Here is an 18,258-nt window from a genome sequence, read left to right on the forward strand (position 1 = left end):
TGTGTGGGTTTTTCCATTCGATTCCACTGATCAACCTGTCTGTTTTTATGCCAATACCATGTGGGTTTTATTACTACAGCTCTGTAGTACAGAATGGAAAAAAAAAAAGTCCTCACAAATTCTACATCTGACAGGGGGCTCATATCCAAAATGCATAAAGAACTCAAGAAGCTAGACGTCACCAAACTAAATAATCCAGTTAAAAATGCAGTACCGATGGGGTTGGGGATTTAGCTCAGTGGTAGAGCACTTGCCTAGCAAGCGCAAGGCCCTGGGTTCGGTCCCCAGCTCCGAAAAAAAGAAAAAAAAATGCAGTACCGATCTAGACACAGAATTCTTAAAAGAGGAATCTCAAATGGCCAAGAAACACTTTAAAAACGTTCAACATCCTCAGCCAGCAGAGAAATAAAAATCAAAAGGACTTTGAGATTCCATCTCGCACCTGTCAGAAACACAAGTGACAGCTCATGTTAGCAAGGACGTGGAGCAAGGGGAACACTCCTCCAGTGCTGGTAGGAGCATAAACCTGTACACTTTGTAAATCAATATAGCAGTTTCTCAGAAAATTGGAAATCAATCTACCCCAAGACTCAGCTATACCACTCCTGGGTATATAACCAAAGGACACTCCAACCTATCACAGGGACACTTGCTCAAATATGTTCATAGTGGGTTTATTCATAATAGGCAGAAACTAGAAACAACCTAGATATCCCTCCACGAAAGAATGGATAAAGAAAATGTGGTTAAATTTATACAATGGAATACTAATCAGCTATTATAAACAATGACATCGCTGGGTGGTGGTGGTGCACACCTTTAGTTCCAGCACTGGGAGGCAGAAGCAAGTGGATCTCTGTGAGTTCAAGGCCAGCCTGGTCTACAGAGCAAGTTCTAGAGCAGACAAGGCTATCCAGAGAAATCCTGTCTCAAAAGAACAAAACAAAACAAACAAACAATGACATCATGAGAATTGCAGGCAGGTGGGTAGAACTAGGAAAAAAAAAAAATCCTGAGTGAAGTAACCTGGACCCAGAAAGACAAATGTGTGTGCTCACTTATAAGTAGACATTAGCTGTAAAGTAAAAGACTTTCATGCTGAAGTCCACAGATCCAGAGAGGCTAAGTAACAAGGAGGGCTTAAACAAAAGGGGATGAAACGATCTCCCAGGGAAGGGGAAACAGTAGATTTCGAAGGTGGACTGAGGTCGTGTGAGGTTGGGAACAAGAGAAGCAAGGTGGAGGGGAGAGAGGAAGAAAAGACTGGAGAAATGACTGCAATTGGAGGGCAGTCTGGGGGCAGGTGGAAACCTAGTGCCTAGATTCCATGCTATCACTGAGAGCTACTCTAACAGAGATTCCTAGTAATGTGGGAAATGGAGCCTGAACCAGCCATCTTCTGGAACCTGGCAAAGCCTCAAGCAGGGGGATTGGGACGCCAACCCAGCCACGAAATCTTCAACCTACAGTTTGTCCTGCCCGCAGGGTGTGCTGGGACCAGATCCTAGCAGAAGTATCATCAAAGAGACCAGGGAGACTTCATCCGGAAACTGATGGGAACAGGTACACAACCAACATTAGCAGAGCTCAGGGAGTCCTGCAGAGGAAGGGAGGAAGCATTGTAGAAGCCAGAGGAGTCAGGGCACACAAGAAAAGCCACAGAATCAACTAACCTAGTTTCACAGGGGCTCACAGAGACTGAACTGACAACCAGGGGGCCAGTGGGGGTCTGAGCTGGGTCTTCTGCATAGAAGTTACGGTTTTGTAGCTTGGTCATCTTATGGGACTCCTAAAAGTGGAAGCCAGGGCTGTCTCTTACTCTTTGGTCAGCTTTGGGACCCCTTTCCTCATTCTGGATTGCCTCATCCAGCCTTAATATGAGGGAGGTAGCTAGTCTTATTGCAAGTTGGTATGTCATATTTGATTGATATCCCTGAGAGGTTGCCCTTTCCTGAAGGGAACAGAGGAGAAATGGATTGAGGGATGAGGGTGGGAGACTAGGAGGAGAGGAAGGGTAGGAAACTGGTTGGAATGTAGCATTTGGGAGAAGAATAAAAGTAGGTAGGTAGGTTGGTGGGTGGGTGGGTAGGTGGATGGATGGACGGACGGACGGATGGATGGATGGATGGATGGATGAGCCTATTTTTGGCTAACTGGTAGACTACAGAGAGGAAAGATTTGGAGGGTGGGATGAGAAGATACCAGCTACGATTCTCCTCCAGCTGCATTCTGTAGTCTGCTTGCTAGAATCTGTCTCTCTAATAAGTGCACGTGATCTGCTGAAACACTCTAATGTCTCGGTTTTAGGAAATCACAAGGCAACTGGAGCCAACATCTGCTGATCTCAGAGTCTCATCCTCTAATTCACTGACAGTAAATCTCAGGACTTGAGGTTTTGAAGAATTCCTGGAGTCAGAACTGTAGTCACCAGGCTGAAATGACCCCAGATACTTACTTCAGAAACAAGCCTAGACCGTGCAAGTGTGGGAAGCATCAAGGCTTAGTGATCATGTGTTGGAGAAGTTCTCCAATTAGGTGGGCAGTCATAAACCGTAAACCATGGTTCATAAACCATGTCTGCTTTCCTGAGAGACTGGTCCCCCAACTCCACCAGTCATAGCTCTACTTTGGCCAATCCCCTACCTACGATAGGACTTCCAGGAGACCACCTACAGGGGAGCCTCAGTTTCTCACTTGTAAAATAATGTAATGTCCTCGTCTGTTTAAAGATTCTAAACCAGAAGTTAGAGCTCCTCCTCCCACTGAGTCAGTATCAAGTCCGCTGTATCTCCACAAATCTCCTTTATCTGTACTGTACCAGCCTCCCCCTCACGCCTCACAGTGATGAGTCACCCTCTCTGCAGCTCCCTTGAGGCTAACTGAAATAGTCCCCAAACTGGTTTTGCCTGCCCATAGACTCATCAAGGCCCAACAATCAGACTGCCTCAAGCTCTTACATGGACTCCCTGTCATAATAACGTCCAAATCCTTTCGTGTAGCGCAGTCCTCTAGGCCCTCAAGATCCTACTTGCTCGTTCCTTCAACCAAACCACCTCTGCAGTGCCCGCCCATGTCGTAGCTCCCTGAGCTGCAGTCCCTGGATCCTCCATACTTCCTTCTCCTTCTCCTTTGTACACGATGTTCCCTCAGCTCAGAAAGCCGGTTCTCCCCCTGTGTTTGTCCCTCTGTGCTCCATTCCAGGTGACTTCCTCCAATCTGTTCTCTCAGCCCTCTGTGCCCGTCTCTCATGTCTTCCTCAGGATGAAGTGCTCAGTGTCTTCTGTTTGGTGGTTTGTCTGTTCTCTTGCTTGAACTTTAGCTCAGCAAGGCTGGTCATTGCTAGACCCAGTATACAGCAGAGTGCCCAGCCCTTGACCAACCCTGGATATATGTTGAATGAGTAGGTAAAAGAGAAATCAATTAATTAAAAATTTTTGAGCCCCTTCAAGAGCCCAAACCATCAACAGAGAGAGAGAGAGAGAGAGAGAGAGAGAGAGAGAGAGAGAGAGAGAGAGAACACGTGAGTGCTACTTGGATTAGTAAGACTTTAAAGTTAATGAGTTTTTAGACCTTACCGGATCATCAAGCAGAACAAAAAACACAAGAAACAAAAACAAAAACAAGATACAGGAAAACAGGTAGAAAGGCAGAGGTGGGGCTGGCACCAGAAAGAAACAACCACATCGGAACTTGGGCTAAGGGATGCCTGCCTTTTAGCAGGATTTTATTGTTGTTTTGAGAAGAGGTTGTTTTGGTTTTAGGTAAGGTCTTGTAGAGTCCTTGATGGCCTAGAACTCTTGATTTTCTTCTTGGCTTCAACTCAGGAATGCTAAGATTATAGGTGTGTGTGCCATCATGCTTGAGCTTTTTTTAGCAAAACACACACACACACAGAGTGAGAGAGAGAGAGAGAGAGAGAGAGAGAGAGAGAGAGAGAGAGAAAGAGAAGGAGATCCTTGGATAGTAAGACATTAAAGTTAATGAGTTATTTTAGACCTTACTGGGTCATCAAGCAGAGCAAGGGCACAAAAAAAAAAAAAAAAAAAAAAAAGGCGGGGAAAGCAAGGAGAAAGGCAGGGTGGGGGGATGGGACCAGAGAGAAATGAGCCACTCCGTCTTTGAAATGCAAATGATACTGTCTCATACATAGATATTTACAGAGAACTGTCACATGCTTTACCTATGATGCCTCAGAACTGAAAGGTAAATTGAATGAGTGTTATAATCAACTATGTGGCTTGGACAAATCTCTCTCTTTTTTTTTTTTCCATTTGTTTGTTTGTTGTGTTGTGTCTTGGGAAGAGGTCTCTCTCTCTACGTAGCCTGGCTGCCTTGGGACTCACTATGTAGACCAGGTTATCCTGAAGCTCACAGACACCTATCTGCCTGCTTCTGCCTTCGAAGTGCTGGAATTAAAAGGCCTGCCCTAGAGAGATTTCTTATACTAAAGGAAAAGGCTAGTGGTAAATAATTAAGAAAAAAGATAGAAAATTACAGGTAGAACATGAACACAATTATTTTTTAAAAAGCAGCACCTACACCAGAATGCATTTATTCGATAAATATTAACTGTCTGCCATATTCAGTTATGATCAAAAGCAATGTATCTGGCCTCAGGAAGTATATAATTTGATGGGAGAAAAGCACACATGTTAATCAACTAATGATAGGGCAAATAAAAATTAAAACAGCGACTAATGCATCAGAGGGGGTGACATGGCACAGAGAACTACGGGCAGGGAACATATGTAGGTACAGGTAGCCAAGAAAAAATAATCTGGGGTGCAGGACAGTGGTGGCACACACCTTTAATCCCAGCTCTCAAGAGACAGAGGCAGGTGGATCTCTGTGAGTTTAAGACCAGCCTGGACTACAGATGGAGTTCCAGGACAGTCCGGGCTACACAAAGATACCCTGTCTTGAACAACCCTCTCCCCCACAAAGGGGGAAAAAAAGAAAAAACACAATCTTGGAAGTATGAAGAAGAACCTCAGAGTGTCAGGAAGAATGTCCCAGAAAGAGGAAGCGTGGACTGGGCCACGATAGCAGGGGGCTGGTAATAAGACATCAGCGGAGGAAGGGAGAGGGGGTTAGAAGGAGTAAAGAGCTATGAAGAGCAGAAGCGGTCATTAGGCAAATGCACATTCAGGGGCTTCTCTGTTCAAGTGAACTGGAGAGAAACGGATGGGAGGCTCTGACATCCAGCAGACAGAGCAGAGGGCAGCTTGGCGTCGAGCTAGCGGTGGGGGCGGAGACGGAGAGAAGCGGATCGCTTTGATGGCCAGCACCTCATAACCCAGGCATGGTGGCACAGGCTTCTACTCCCAGCCCTTGGGAGTCAGAAGCAAGAGAGTGTTCAATTGTACAGTGAATCCAAGAGTAGCCTGGACCTCATAAGACCCCGTTTCCCCGACCCCACCTCCAAAAAGAAAAAAAAAAGAATAAAAAGGGAATGGAAGATTTCAAGAGCTATTGGGCAAATCCCTAGAGTTTTGTAATAGATAAGATTAGGAGATAGGAGCAAAGAGATGACAGCAAGATTTCTGGCTTGCATGACTGCATGGTTGTGAACTATCGTGCCAGAGAGCAATGGAAGAAGTCTAAACTGGAACTGAGGACGATGAACGCTGGCTTCGAGGTGGCCGTGTGCCTATCAACCAGGTTGCCAAGTAGACAACAGGAATGGAGGGGTTGTCCTTTGGAAGTCTGGCAAGCATTGGGAGTCATCTCTTGGTGGTGATTTTAGCCTGAGCAGGAGTAAGATTTCTTTGGAGAAAGTTTAGGTTAGGAACAAGAAAGGATAGTTTAGTACCTGGCTTTGGGGAGCCAAATATTCAAAGTCAAGTAGAGATGGTTAAATCGAAAAGGAAACCCCAAAGCCAGAGATGTTAACAGTGACTGAAGACCACGAGATGATTTTAGGTGTGTAGTTCTTTTTTACAAACGAATAGGAATTCTTGGTTAATAAAAACTAAGAGGCCTCGGGATGGTTCGGTGGGTAGAGGGCCTTCTCGCCAAGACTTGAGTTCAATCTCTGGTATCCACACTGGAGAGAAGAGAACCGACTGTCATGAGTTGACTTATGACTCCCTACGATGTGTCAGGCCCACACATGCGTGTGCAAACACAAAGGAAGAAAGTTATGGCACCTGGTCCTTAATTAGCTTTCAAGACTTTGGGGGAAAAAGTATCTGAAAACAAGATGTGATGTCCAAAAGGTTAACTAGCAACTTCCCAATGCCAACATTCTGGCGGATACCTAGAGGAATCTTACAGGCACTGACCCTGTGACTAAGGGTTCGTCAGAGAGAGAGGAAGGCGAAGAGGGGCCACCTGAGGGTGTCTATGTCATGCCTTGTGCACTTCACAAATACTTTTATTTGCAATTATTATGTCATTAGATTGTAGTCGGGTTCTCTTTCCTTTTCTCAAGTTGTTAGGTCCTTAACCACGAGGATTGGGTTGACTGTTCTTATATCCCCAGTATCTAAGAATGCCTGGAATATACACACACACACACACACACACACACACACACACTGAGAGGGGGGAGAAAGGGGAGGAGGAGGAAGAGGGGGAGGTGGGGGAGGGAGTGGAAGAGGAGGAGGGGGAAAAGGAGGAGGAGGAGGAGAAGGGAGAAGAAAGGCACTGGAGAAGTGGCCCCTGGAAGATGGTTTTGCAAGCGTTTGGTTTCCAGCATGCACATGACAGCTCACAGCTATCTGTTTCAGTTTCAGGGAGCTCCACGGTACATCATGCACATGGTCGGTACACTTACATGCATGCAGGCAAAAGATTCACACATGTAAAATAAAAGTTAAAAAATTAAAGAAAGACCCCGTACTTGGGAAGCAGGAGCAGAAGGATCCTGAGTTGAAAGCCAGCCTAAGCTACACCACAAGTTCCTAGCCAGCCTCGACCACATAACCAGACTGTGTCTCAAAAAGAACAGGACCTTGGGGAGAAGGAGGAAGAAGGAGAAGAAGAAAAAAAAAAAAGAAGGAAGGAGGGAGGGAGGGAAGAAGGAAGGAAAGAAAAATGTTTGCTGTATCTCCTTTTCTTCCAATTTGTTATTTAAAACTTAGCAACATTGGCACATGCTACAGGATGAGTGAAACTGGAAAGCATGGTGCTCACTGAGAGGGGCAAGGGTGTTTTATATAGTTCTATTTATGTGAAGCGGCCAGAATTGGCAAACCCACAGGGACAGAAGGTAGGTAAGAGGCTACCTAGGGCTGTACACCTAGGAAGGGAAAGGAAGCAATTGTCTCATTGGTTCAGGTTTTCTCTGTGAACTGATGAAAACGTACTAAATTGCCTGTTATGTTGCCCAACTCTGTAAATAATGCCAAAAGTCACCAAGTTGTGTGCTTTAAATGGACGAATGGTATAGTGTATGAACAGCATCTCAGCAGAGCTGTTCTTTCAAGTGCTCCTTGGAAACTTCTGCTGACTGTTCAAGGAAGAGCTCAGAGGTTTCCTGCTAGGAAAGAAGGTGGGGAATGAGTGTGCAGGGGTGTGGCTGTTGTAGGGTACTGGCTTGGGACAGACACGGCATGGATGAGCATCAGGTTGAGTTCTGATAATTGAATTGGCCACAGAATATTTCAAAAGGAAGGATTCTGGTGAAATCGGAAACCACCTCGGTGACACTAGATTTCGGCAGAAAAGGCTGAGGTTGCTGTATCAGGGTGAAGTTGTTCTTTAAGCAGGTGACGGGGTGTGCTCTCCTTACACTGGGCCCAGGGACCCTGGAGCCCGCTGCCTGAGGTCGAGCCTGACTGCGCTTGCAGTCTTATTTGCCGCGCGCAGGCTCGTCAGGGTCTCTGTGCCTCTGCTTTTTCTCCTGTAAAGTAGGGCTACACATAGTACAGTACCTTCTTCCTGGAATGAGGGAAAGGATTAAATCAGGATCGAGAGCCCTAAAGCAGTTGTTGGGGAGGTAGCTAGAGCTTCAGGAGAGGTGGATAGGAACCGGTTAGCCCCTTCCATTGCTCAATCGGCCGCTGGGGTTCTTACTTCCTGTTTTCTGTGTCTGGGACTCCTGATGCGGCTGGAGCTGCTCAAGTTTGAACAAGATCTTCCTTGGTCCCCGGGGAAGAAATGAAGAAGCTGAAAAGCTGCTCAGCCTGGGCCGGGTCCCTTACATTCTAATCATGTCCTTTCTTTTCCAGCAAATCTCTGCTCTGCAAACCACCCGTGCAATTCTGGGATGGGAAACAGAAAGGGATTCTATTAAACCCTGAGATATGTACTAAGCTTTGTAAAAGAGCTTTCTCTCTGTGCGCGCGTGCTTGCCCCGACACTAACTTGAAGTCAGAGAAAAACCTTCAGGCATCAGTTCTTTTTAAACCATGTGGGTTTTGGGAACCAAACTCAGGTTGTCAAGCTTGGACAGGGGTCACAGGGGCTAATGGTCTTCTCCAAGCCACGTAGCTAGCTAGCGTTTAAAGCCAGGATTCTAGTTCAAGCCACCTGATTGCAAAACCCATACTGAAACACAGCTGCACTGTGTGTGTGTTTGGGGGGGAGGTGGGGGTGCTAGTTCATGGGATTAAAAGCTCAGAACACCCAGGAGACTCCGTATGCTCAAAACTCCACTCAGAAAATCGGCTGTTTTCAAGCAAAGAACTCGTGATGAACAGGTCTTGAATTTTCTGGGCCCTTCACAGATTCTGACTGGTCTCTGCCTGAGGTTCTCAGTCAGTGGTGCATATCAAAAACACCTAGTTAAGCTAAAGTCACAAGCCCTGGCACTAGCCTGACCTGAATCATAATCTAACAGGTGGGGCATAGGTGTGTAGATATTTTCTAAAGTTTCTCAGGTGACTGTTAAGAAACACTGCCAAAACTCATAAACGTGACATGGAAATTCCAACATTTTAGCATCTAATTGTCTCTTCCAGCTTGCCTTCTATGTATGCCTCAGTTCTTCAGAACCCGGTGCTTGATTTATATGATGTGGTCACCCCATTAAGATATTGTCCAGCTTTAATTTTGAGTTCCCTGCTCTTACAGACAGCAATGAGGGGCATCAGTACACAGGAGAATGCAGCACAAGTCCCACATGCGGACCAGGGGAAGCTATATTTTGTGTCCCCTGGATGTCACATATATAGGGTGGCATTGGAGGTCATCAGTTTTCACTACCGCAGATGTTCTTGGCTGAGGTCAGCCTGAGGATTTTTGGGAAGCAGAGTAAGAGGCACAGCTGAGCCTCAAGTGACTCACTATGAGTGAGGCCTGTGATCTCAGTGCTGCTACTCAGGAGGCTGAAGCAGGAGGATCACAAACTTAAAGTCTGCCTGGACGACAGAGTGAGTTGAAGGACTGCCTTGTCATTTGGTAAGACCTTACCTCAAAATTTAAAAAAAGAAAAGAAAACAGTGAATGTAGCCTAAAATATAGGCTCAGTTCTCAATACCAAAATTAATAACAATAACAACAACAATAATAATAATAATAACAATAATAATAACAATAACAATAATCATTGTATACAGCTATAAAAGAGACACACCGCCTTGAATTTCTGGTCTCAGGAGGCAGAGATAAGCCTAGTCTATATATTGAATTCCAAGCCATCCAGGGCTGTACAGTGAAAATAAATAAATAATGGAAGAGATATGCTGCCCAATAGCACCAGACTGAGGGAGAAACTGTGAGCTGCAGCTCACCCCGAACCCCACTTACCAAGCCATAGGTCTGTGATCTGCTTTGTAATTTAGGTGGCACGAAGGCCGACCCTGGAACTCTCCTAAAAGTACCTTCCCAAGGCCACATGAAGCACAGATATGATCCATTAACACAGAGGAAACTCAGCATCAGCCTACACACAGAAGATGGAAAATTATGTTTGCTCTTTCTGAATTCCAGATTCACAATGGTTTGGTTTTATTATTGTTGTTCTTGTTATTATTATTATTATTATTATTATTATTATTATTAATTACTATTACTATTTTGAGACAAGGTTTCTCTATGTAGCCCCTGGCTGTCCTGAACTCACTGTGTAATTGGGGCTGGCCTGGAACATCTGCCTCTGCTGGGATTAAAGGCATGCCACTACCACCCAACTTTTTGTTTTATTTTGTTTGTTTGCTTTAAGACTAAAACTTTGTAGCAAAATTGGCTTCAAACTCACAGGAGTCCTCCCGCCTCAGCCTCTCACTTGCTTGGATTACAAGCACCAGACACAGTTCCCCCTCACACTTATACTTTCATGTTTTCTTTTGTAAGACTTATTTTTAATCATCTGTGTGTGTGCATGGGTGCTGGGTCCTACGGAGGCCAGAAGAACTATAAGTAGTGTCAGCCCCCTGAGGTGGGTGCAGGGAACCAAACTGCAGCCCTCTGCATGAGCAGCAAACACAAGTATTTCATGACCTGACCCTGTCTTCAGCACCCACCGCTGTTGTTTTGTTTAAATCAGATTTCTTTGTTTTCTTTGTGGATTCTTTTTTAGGACAATGTCTTGCTATGTAGCCTAGCTAGCCTGGGAATCAGCATGTAGTCCGGGCTGATCTTGAATTTGCACCAAACTCCATTTAGCCTTTAGGTGTACTGGGATAACCTACCACCCCTGGCTTGGATCAGAGTTCCCACCACCACCACCACCATCCAAGCATTCCTGTCCAAATAGAGTCCAAGCAAACCCCAAAGGTTACCAAGATGCACGTGACCCTCATTATTTTCTTCCTGTTTATGTCCCCCCTCGTCCCTCTCATACAAAAACTGTGGAGAAACCAGAATCTTCAGAAAAAAATCACATTTTATTGATCACCTTTACATAGAATTATAAAAATAGATATAAATAAAAAAGGCAGAACATAATTATTAAATATTAAGTATATGAGTGGCCCTTACCCCACCCAGTGAGGATTGGATGAACTAGGCTAATTAGTAAAAAAAAAAAAAATGGTAACTGGCCAGGAAGGGGACATCTATATAAAAAGTGAAGCAGACATTAGTGCTGGTCACGGGTCATGCCCGGGAATAATACATTCAAGTGGAGCATCACGGAAGACCAAATGGCCCCGCATCACAGTCTGGAGGGAGGGAAATACCTAGACTTGCAGTTAGATACAGGAATACACCAGCTTTGCTCAGATTTATACTCACAACCTGTGCACAGTGAGCAAACACACACACGCACACACACACACACACACACACACACACGCACACATACACACATGCACATGCACACGCACACAATATTTCCTGATCCACTCATGGGATGCAAGAACTGTTCCCTCAAGCCATTAGTGTCTCTACTCTTCACACTACTGTGCTCATATTGGACAAGCACCCTCAGAATACCTCAGCTGTTACACTTCCTAATTGGGAAATCATTTATTTCCCAACAGCAGACCTCATGAATGACCCATTAGGGGGAACCAACTCTCCTCCTACACTTGGGTTTTTAAACTGCAGATGGCTTTAGTCCATAAAAAGGCAACTCCCCATCTATTCATCTTGAGTCAGGATTGATTTCCATCCTGGTCAGGATGGTCTGGATGGCCAGCACCCAGACCTGTGTCTGAGGGTAATACTATTGGGGTTCACCCTGGTGGACAGCACAAGCAAAGAATCAGTGCAGAGCCTGTTTTCTTCAGCTCTTCCCTCCACATGATGGAGATGACCCTGCTGCAGAGGACGGTCAGCGTGGGGATGAGTGGCGACCCATCCGTTTCTTCCCCCAGCTGCCTGGGGACCATCAGAAGGCTAGGCCATTCTCTTCTCCAATGTGGGACTGAATCCAGTTCAGGAAGTATGAGACCCTCGTGTAGACACCAGGCTTGTTTTTCTCTGCACATCCACTGCCCCAGCTCACAATCCCGCTCAGAGTTGGGCGGCCATCGATGTTACAGATAAGAGGTCCTCCTGAATCTCCCTGGGAAGCCAAAGATAGAGAGGTGAGCTCTGGGAGAAGTGACGTTTGAGAGAACAGGGAGAGAGGTTCCTAGAGTCAGAGACATTCACAAATCCACGTTATCAAGAGTAAAAAGTTACTTAGCTTTTGTCTCCCACTGTTTACCCCTTCCCCGGACCCTGCTATTTCTTGCCTTGGAACACAACATGCTCAATCTTGGGGTTGGTTTTTTCCAACTCTCTCTATTTACCAATTTTTCTCTCTATTTACCAATTCATATTGTATTCAAGGCTTCCCCTCCCTTTCCTACCTGATCTTTTGTCACTCACAATGAGCCTGAACAATGAACCATAGAATTATGTTGATTTCACTTGTCTTAGCCAAAGGCCCAGAAGTGATGTGAACAGTATCTGTGTTTTCTTGATGGTGTTTGTTGGTTTGTGTTTCTGAGACTGGGATGGAATCTCATAATCCCCTGTATTTCCGGCTGGCTGTGACCTCACTGTGTAGCTGAAGAACTTGTAAACGGACCGTGACTCCCTCAAGGCTGATATCACAGGTGTGGGTCAAGACACAAAGTGCTGGCGATTGGATCCATGGCTTCATTCATGTTGGGTAAGCACTCTGCCAACTAAGCCATGTCCCCCAGACTCTTAGTTTTCCTTATAATCTCCAGTCCCTGAGTTGAGACTTGAACTCAGGACTTTGAGCATAGCAAGGAAGCACTATACCACTGAGCTAGGCACCCTCCCTTTGTCGTGGTCGTCTTGTTGTTTATGGTTTGTGTTTCCCTTGTTTTCTTTGAGAAAGGATCTTGTGTAGCACAGGCCTTGAGTTCTCACTATGTAGTTTGGGCTGGCCTTGAAGTCATGATCCTCCTGTCTCAGCTTCCAAAGTACTAGGAGTGCTAAGGTTACTGGTGTGCTCTACCATGCCTGGATTATTGTTTTAGTGGTCTCGGTCCCTTATAGTCTAAAGTGCACAGCACAGGGGCTCGTGTTTGAACCTATAAGAACTGGCACACGCTCCCAAAGCCCTAAGTCCTTGATTCTTAGGTTGTTGGCTGGAAAGAGACTCTCCAGGGCTGTCAGATCAAATCCAAGAGCTCTGGGGTGTTTGGGGGTAACAAAGAGGGGTTCTTGGGAGTCTTACCGAGCAGGAATCTGTTTTCCACTCTGGGTCAGCAGCACACAGCATTTTATAATTAATTTCAGAGCCATAGTAGTGAGGCTGCTTGCACTGTTCGTGAGAAATAATCTTTACAACTGACATTTTCAGGTCCTTCGGATAGAAATAGTCAGCTAGGCGGAAGAAACAGAGGTTTGCATTAAGTGGTGTCTACAAATGAGACTCTCTGCAAGGGGGAAGAGAAAAACCAGACCCTGGCCATGGAAGGCCCTTGTTTATTCTCCGATCTGAGCCTTTAACTCTACCCACAATTGTTCACACCCTGTTTGACTTGGTTGCTCATCACCTCCTACTCTATCCCTCCACAGTGCTCCCAGTCTCCGCTGTCTTCCTTTGATAGTCTGCTGTGTTTGCTCTGGACCATAACACTCCCACAGACCCCCTCAGTCAGCTTCAGCTGTCGCTTACTGGCACTCTCTTGTCCGAAGCCAGTGATCTCACAGTCTGAACCAAACGGAGCATCACCAAACCTCGGGGGCAGGCAGATGGTCTGTATGGTCCTGGATGGCTGTGCGCATTGGCCCGTGCTGGTACGTATCTTCAGCAAGGCTGGGGAAGGGAAAGGTCAAAGGTCAGGTAGTCATCCCCTCTCCCCTGAAGAATGCCAGGTACTGATCTATTCTCATGACACGGGAGTCATGGAGCATCCAAGAAGGTCTACGGATGACACGTTCAGGCAACAAAGTCCACCATGTACAACTGAACAGGTCGTTTCCTGCTGAGGGAGCTGAGCTGAGATCCAGGCGAGGCTGTGCTTTTCAAATTCTCCATTGTGGTATGGAGAGAAACAGCACTGCACAAACAGGGCATCGCCAGCCTCAGCCGTATGCCAGTAGGGTTCTTTTCACTTAGAAGAATCTACCTGCTTGGGAAACGCAAGGTCTCCACAGAGGAGCGCCACACCCCTCAGTTTCTCTTGTGTTTCCCTCTCAACTCTTCCCCACCTGTCTCGTCATATAAATCCAGGACCTCAAGGTCCCCCAGCAATTCCCACCACCACCACGTTAGCCTCTTGAAAACCGTCGCCTTGCTGGTAACTGAGCTCACCTATGTCATTATGGAAGGCCAGAGTTTCGTCGCTGAAGTCTTCGTGCAAGATGAGCTGCTCCACCTCAAACTTCATCTCTCCGGGGTTATAGGAGTTCCGCTTCGACTGACCCAGGTAGACAACGTACTCTTCCTTCTTTGGCTGATTCCTGTGAGAGACGAGACTCATCAGCCTGGTCTCAAAGTCCCGTCACTTTCTCCACCCCACCTCAGAGGCCTCGAAGCCCTAAGACCACAAGCTGCACAGACAGAAGCTCAGCAGGAGAGTGACAGTGCAGTCTTCCATAGGGAAGGAGAAAGGGACGTTCTTGGGGTGGGCCGGGAGGGTCAGAGTGAAGAGACAAAGGGATGAACGTACACGAAGCAGTGTGTGGCGCTGGCCACCCAGCAAGGACTGATGAGGCTCCCACCACATTTAAAGGAGGGAGGGCTTCCTCCCTTATTCTTCAGGTAGATGGCTGCAAACCAGGGCTGGTTCTCAACGACAGTGAATTCTCCCCCAACGATCTTGAAGCGGGGCCTTAGAGCCTTCTGGCCACACTGGAACCCTTGTTGGTCTACAGTAGAAGAAGGCTTTTTGCCTAGAAAGGAGAGAGATACATGTTTGGGGGAGAGACAGCAAAGATGAAGATCTCCGGGGCAAACCTCACTTCTCATCCCTCCTGTGGTGACAACTCTTGTCTCTTTGTGTGTGTGTCCACACCGTTGTCACAAGCAGCCGGTGATACTCACTGAGAGAGCAGTCCTGCACCATGCATTCTTGGACAAACTGCTTTAGGCCAATTTGCACATAGCACCAGGGTCGCCTCTGGTTGTCGGGGTTCCTGGTAACACAGGGGATTGGGAAGGTCATTCCAACCCAGACTGTCTTCCCTGCATCCTCCCTTCCAGCAAAGGCTCAACCAGAGGTCTGGATTCTTGGGCCAGCATTCCCGTCTCAGTGTACCAGGTGCTGCTGACCTAGGTCTCTAAGAGGCCACGGCAGAGGGAGGGACGTTGTTTTTAACTTGTATAAGTGTTTCCCTGTATTTATGCCAGTGCATGCCTGCCCAATGAGGCCAGAAAAGGGCACTGGGTCCTCTAGAACTGGTGTTAAAGACCGTCATGAGCTGCCCTGTGGATGCTGGGAATGGAACCTAGGTGCTCTGGAAAAGCAACCTGTGCTCTTAACTGCTGAGCCAACTCCCTGTCGCCCCTGGGAAGGATTCCTGGTACTCAGTCATCACCTACCTGCAGTAATTGTGTTTCCCCAGGCCTAGGCTAAGAGCATCGGATCTGTGAGCATTGTAGGTTTGCTGAAGGACAGCGGGTGAATTCCAGGCCAGGCAGGGCCGGCCTTTGGTGTCAGTATTGGCCTTTCCTCGGTAAGATTGACCATTTCCATGATAGCAGGTTTTTGATGTATCTAGAAATAATTTGAGGAGTACAGAGTATTAGAAGAAGGAGGAGGTTTGGACAGGCATTTCAGAGGTGACATAGTTTTGGACCTGTCAGGTGACATTAGGAAGATCCACCCGATCCACCCTTTCTTCACACTTGTATGGCCACTGCTTCATGAGACTCTGCGTGCGAGTGTGTGTGTGTGTGTGTGTGTGTGTGTGTGTGTGTGTGTCCCAACTTCTGCTGCCTGTTTTAATTTATTTATTTGCTTATTTTATGTGTATAAGTGTTTTTCCTGCATGTATATCTGTGCACCTTGTACATGACTGGGACTGGAAGAGGCCAGAAGAGGCCAGAAGAGGGCATCGGATCCCCTGGGACTGAGGGTGCAAATGGCTGTAACCCACTACTGTGGGTGCTAAAAATCAAACTATATAGAAGAGCAGCCAGTGTTTTTAACAACTAAGCTTCAGTGTCCCCCTAAGTGCTGGGCTCACAGACCTATACCACCAAACCCAGCTTCTCCCTGCTTCTGCACCCCACCCATCTCTCCCTGTTCCGAGATCTCTGGTCCTCCACCCTGCCCCTCCCCACCCCAGCTTCCAAACTCCCCCATACCTATCTCACAGTGCTCCCCTTTGAATTTCTTTGGGCAGCTGCATCTTCGAATGCTGGAGAAGTACTTGTAGGACACACATACTCCTCCGTTCTGACAGCCACAGTTTGCTAGCAAATGCAAAGAAAGGGTAAACAAGGATCAAGGGGGAGCCAGCCTCTGAGCAGGGTGGGGGGCAGCCTCTGAGCAGGGACAGGTCTCTAAGGTTTCTCCAGGATGTCTGTGCAGCCAGCTATTGTGCAAGGAAGCAGATACTCACATTCATCAGAAGCTCCAAGTTCACTGCCACCCTGAAAGAGAAGGTAGGGGTCATCAGAGGTGACATGCTCTAGGGAGTCTGGGTTCAGGATAAACAGGTCCTGACCCCCACGCCCCATTCTCCCACCCCTGTCTGTCTCTCCCCATTCTGTTTATTACTAGCCAGTCCTACAAATGAAGGCCATGGGTTTCCAGTACCCAGACATGGATTGACTCAAGCAAACCTCACACAAACCAAGTGCCTTGGGCTAAGGCACTCCCCGTGGCTACCACCTCCCTTGCCAGAAAGTGCAAACCTCTTGGGGTGCCCAAGCCCTCCGCTGACACATTTCCCATTTCCTGTGAAAGCCTAAACCTGTCTTGATGCCTAAGCTCCCCGTGCATCCCCTCTTTTGTCCCGATGCTGCTTAAGGGGTCCTGCGAGCCCCTTCCTAAGCTGCCAAAGCAGCGAGACCACTCACTTCAGAGTGCGCCACCAAGGCGCAGAGGAACAGGCTCGCAAGCCAGACTCTCATGGTACTGACGCTGGGCTCTCTCTAGACAGCAGTTCTGCAAAGGAAGGAGAAGTCAGGGCAAGAAGAGCAGCTTGAAGGTGGCAGAGTTACTACAGGTCAAGGGAAGACACTTCAGATCCCCTGCGGGGCGCGCCAACAGGGACCAAGCTCCCCAGGTCAGGCAGTCTCTCGCGTCTGGGGCTCTGAACCTGCACAACAGCACCGACCCTCTCTGTAGAGGGGAGCAAAGGGCTGGAGTAGTGAGTGACCTTGCCCACAGTTCAGCCAACCGAGGTAGGGGGAAGGGAAGGCATGCAGGGACCCTGGCTGCCTCATCCCGCCAGCCTTGCTTCAGACCAACAGCACTCACCGGTGACTGCAGCGGAAGGGCGCCGGCAGACACGCAAGGACTGGATTGATGACAGACGGTGCTCTGAGGCTCCACTCACTGCTCCGCGCTGCTCGCTCTTTAATAGGGCCCGCCCGGGCCCGGGCCCCGCCCAGGTTTGGTGGAGGGCGGCGCTCTCTCCCTTCTTTTCCTTTTCCTACATCCCACCGCAACTGGACAGCGCTTGCTTCCCGACTTTGACGAAGTCATGGGATTTCCAGCTGACCAAACTAACGCAGTCTAGACTGAGGGACCCAGCAGCTTGTGCATTCTTCCATTCTTTCATTCACCTAGTGTGGCCCCAATGTAGCGTGGTGACGGCGCTCCAGACATGGGCTTGCTGACCTCAAGCCTCTTCCTTAGTGGTTTAATCAGTTCTTCTCCAACCTGTCCATCTTTGACCCCCTACCTGCCTACGACATTGATTCAGATGTCTTTAGAGGTGTATAATTCACAGTTCCTAACCTACTCACAAAGGTTCCCACATGTCAAATGCTGAGTCCCCAAATATTACTAACACAACCAGTGAATCAGAAGACAAAAGTGAAGTTTGTAGTCAGGGAGTGTTAAGGGTGTCATCAGAGGGTGAGACGCAAAGGTCAGATTTTATTCAGACTTGCTGCTTGGTTTAAGGCTAGTCTTTGAAAGATGGTTTTAGAAATTATGGCATGGGGGGTTGGGGATTTAGCTCAGTGGTAGAGCGCTTGCCTAGCAAGCGCAAGGTCCTGGGTTTGGTCCCCAGCTCCGAAAAAAAAAAAAATTATGGCATGGGCCAGACATAATGGCATACCCTTCAATCCAAACACTAGGGAGGAAGAGGCAAGTGGATCTCTGTAAGTTCAAGCCCATCCTAATTTACATAGTGAAATCCTCAAAAATAATTATGATTTAAAAAAAAACAATAAAGGTTACTATCTGATAGGATTGTAGGAGCAAAGTCTTAGGACACCAGCTGCTATTGGCTGGTTGAAGTGTCAATGGGTCTTTTGAAAAATTCCTATAATAAATGTAT

At 47.3% G+C, this 18,258-nt stretch overlaps 1 protein-coding gene and 1 long non-coding RNA gene across 3 annotated transcripts in view; one reads left to right on the forward strand and one right to left on the reverse strand.

The window, feature by feature from the left end:
* The window catches only part of LOC120096900 (uncharacterized), a 26,135-nt gene extending 12,625 nt beyond the window's left edge, over positions 1 to 13,510 (forward strand). Inside the window, exons 2-3 of one of the 2 annotated variants that reach the window (XR_005493817.2) lie at positions 12,386 to 12,490; positions 13,372 to 13,510. This is a non-coding gene — a long non-coding RNA (uncharacterized LOC120096900). Of the gene's footprint in view, positions 1 to 1,485; positions 1,564 to 2,307; positions 3,234 to 12,385; positions 12,491 to 13,371 lie in introns of those variants that run through there. The other variant, XR_005493818.2, reaches the window with a different exon arrangement.
* Plau (plasminogen activator, urokinase) lies at positions 10,754 to 17,256 on the reverse strand. Its single transcript, NM_013085.3, is given in 11 exon segments — positions 10,754 to 11,896; positions 13,028 to 13,176; positions 13,472 to 13,612; positions 14,111 to 14,259; positions 14,469 to 14,691; positions 14,843 to 14,934; positions 15,341 to 15,515; positions 16,109 to 16,216; positions 16,366 to 16,396; positions 16,826 to 16,913; positions 17,229 to 17,256. Coding segments are annotated over 10 exon segments (1,299 nt in total). The 5' UTR covers positions 16,880 to 16,913; positions 17,229 to 17,256; the 3' UTR covers positions 10,754 to 11,719.
* Between the last annotated feature and the right edge of the window lie 1,002 nt (positions 17,257 to 18,258).

This window comes from Rattus norvegicus, chromosome 15, assembly GCF_036323735.1.
Source record: "Rattus norvegicus strain BN/NHsdMcwi chromosome 15, GRCr8, whole genome shotgun sequence".
NCBI classification, from domain to species: domain Eukaryota; kingdom Metazoa; phylum Chordata; class Mammalia; order Rodentia; family Muridae; genus Rattus; species Rattus norvegicus.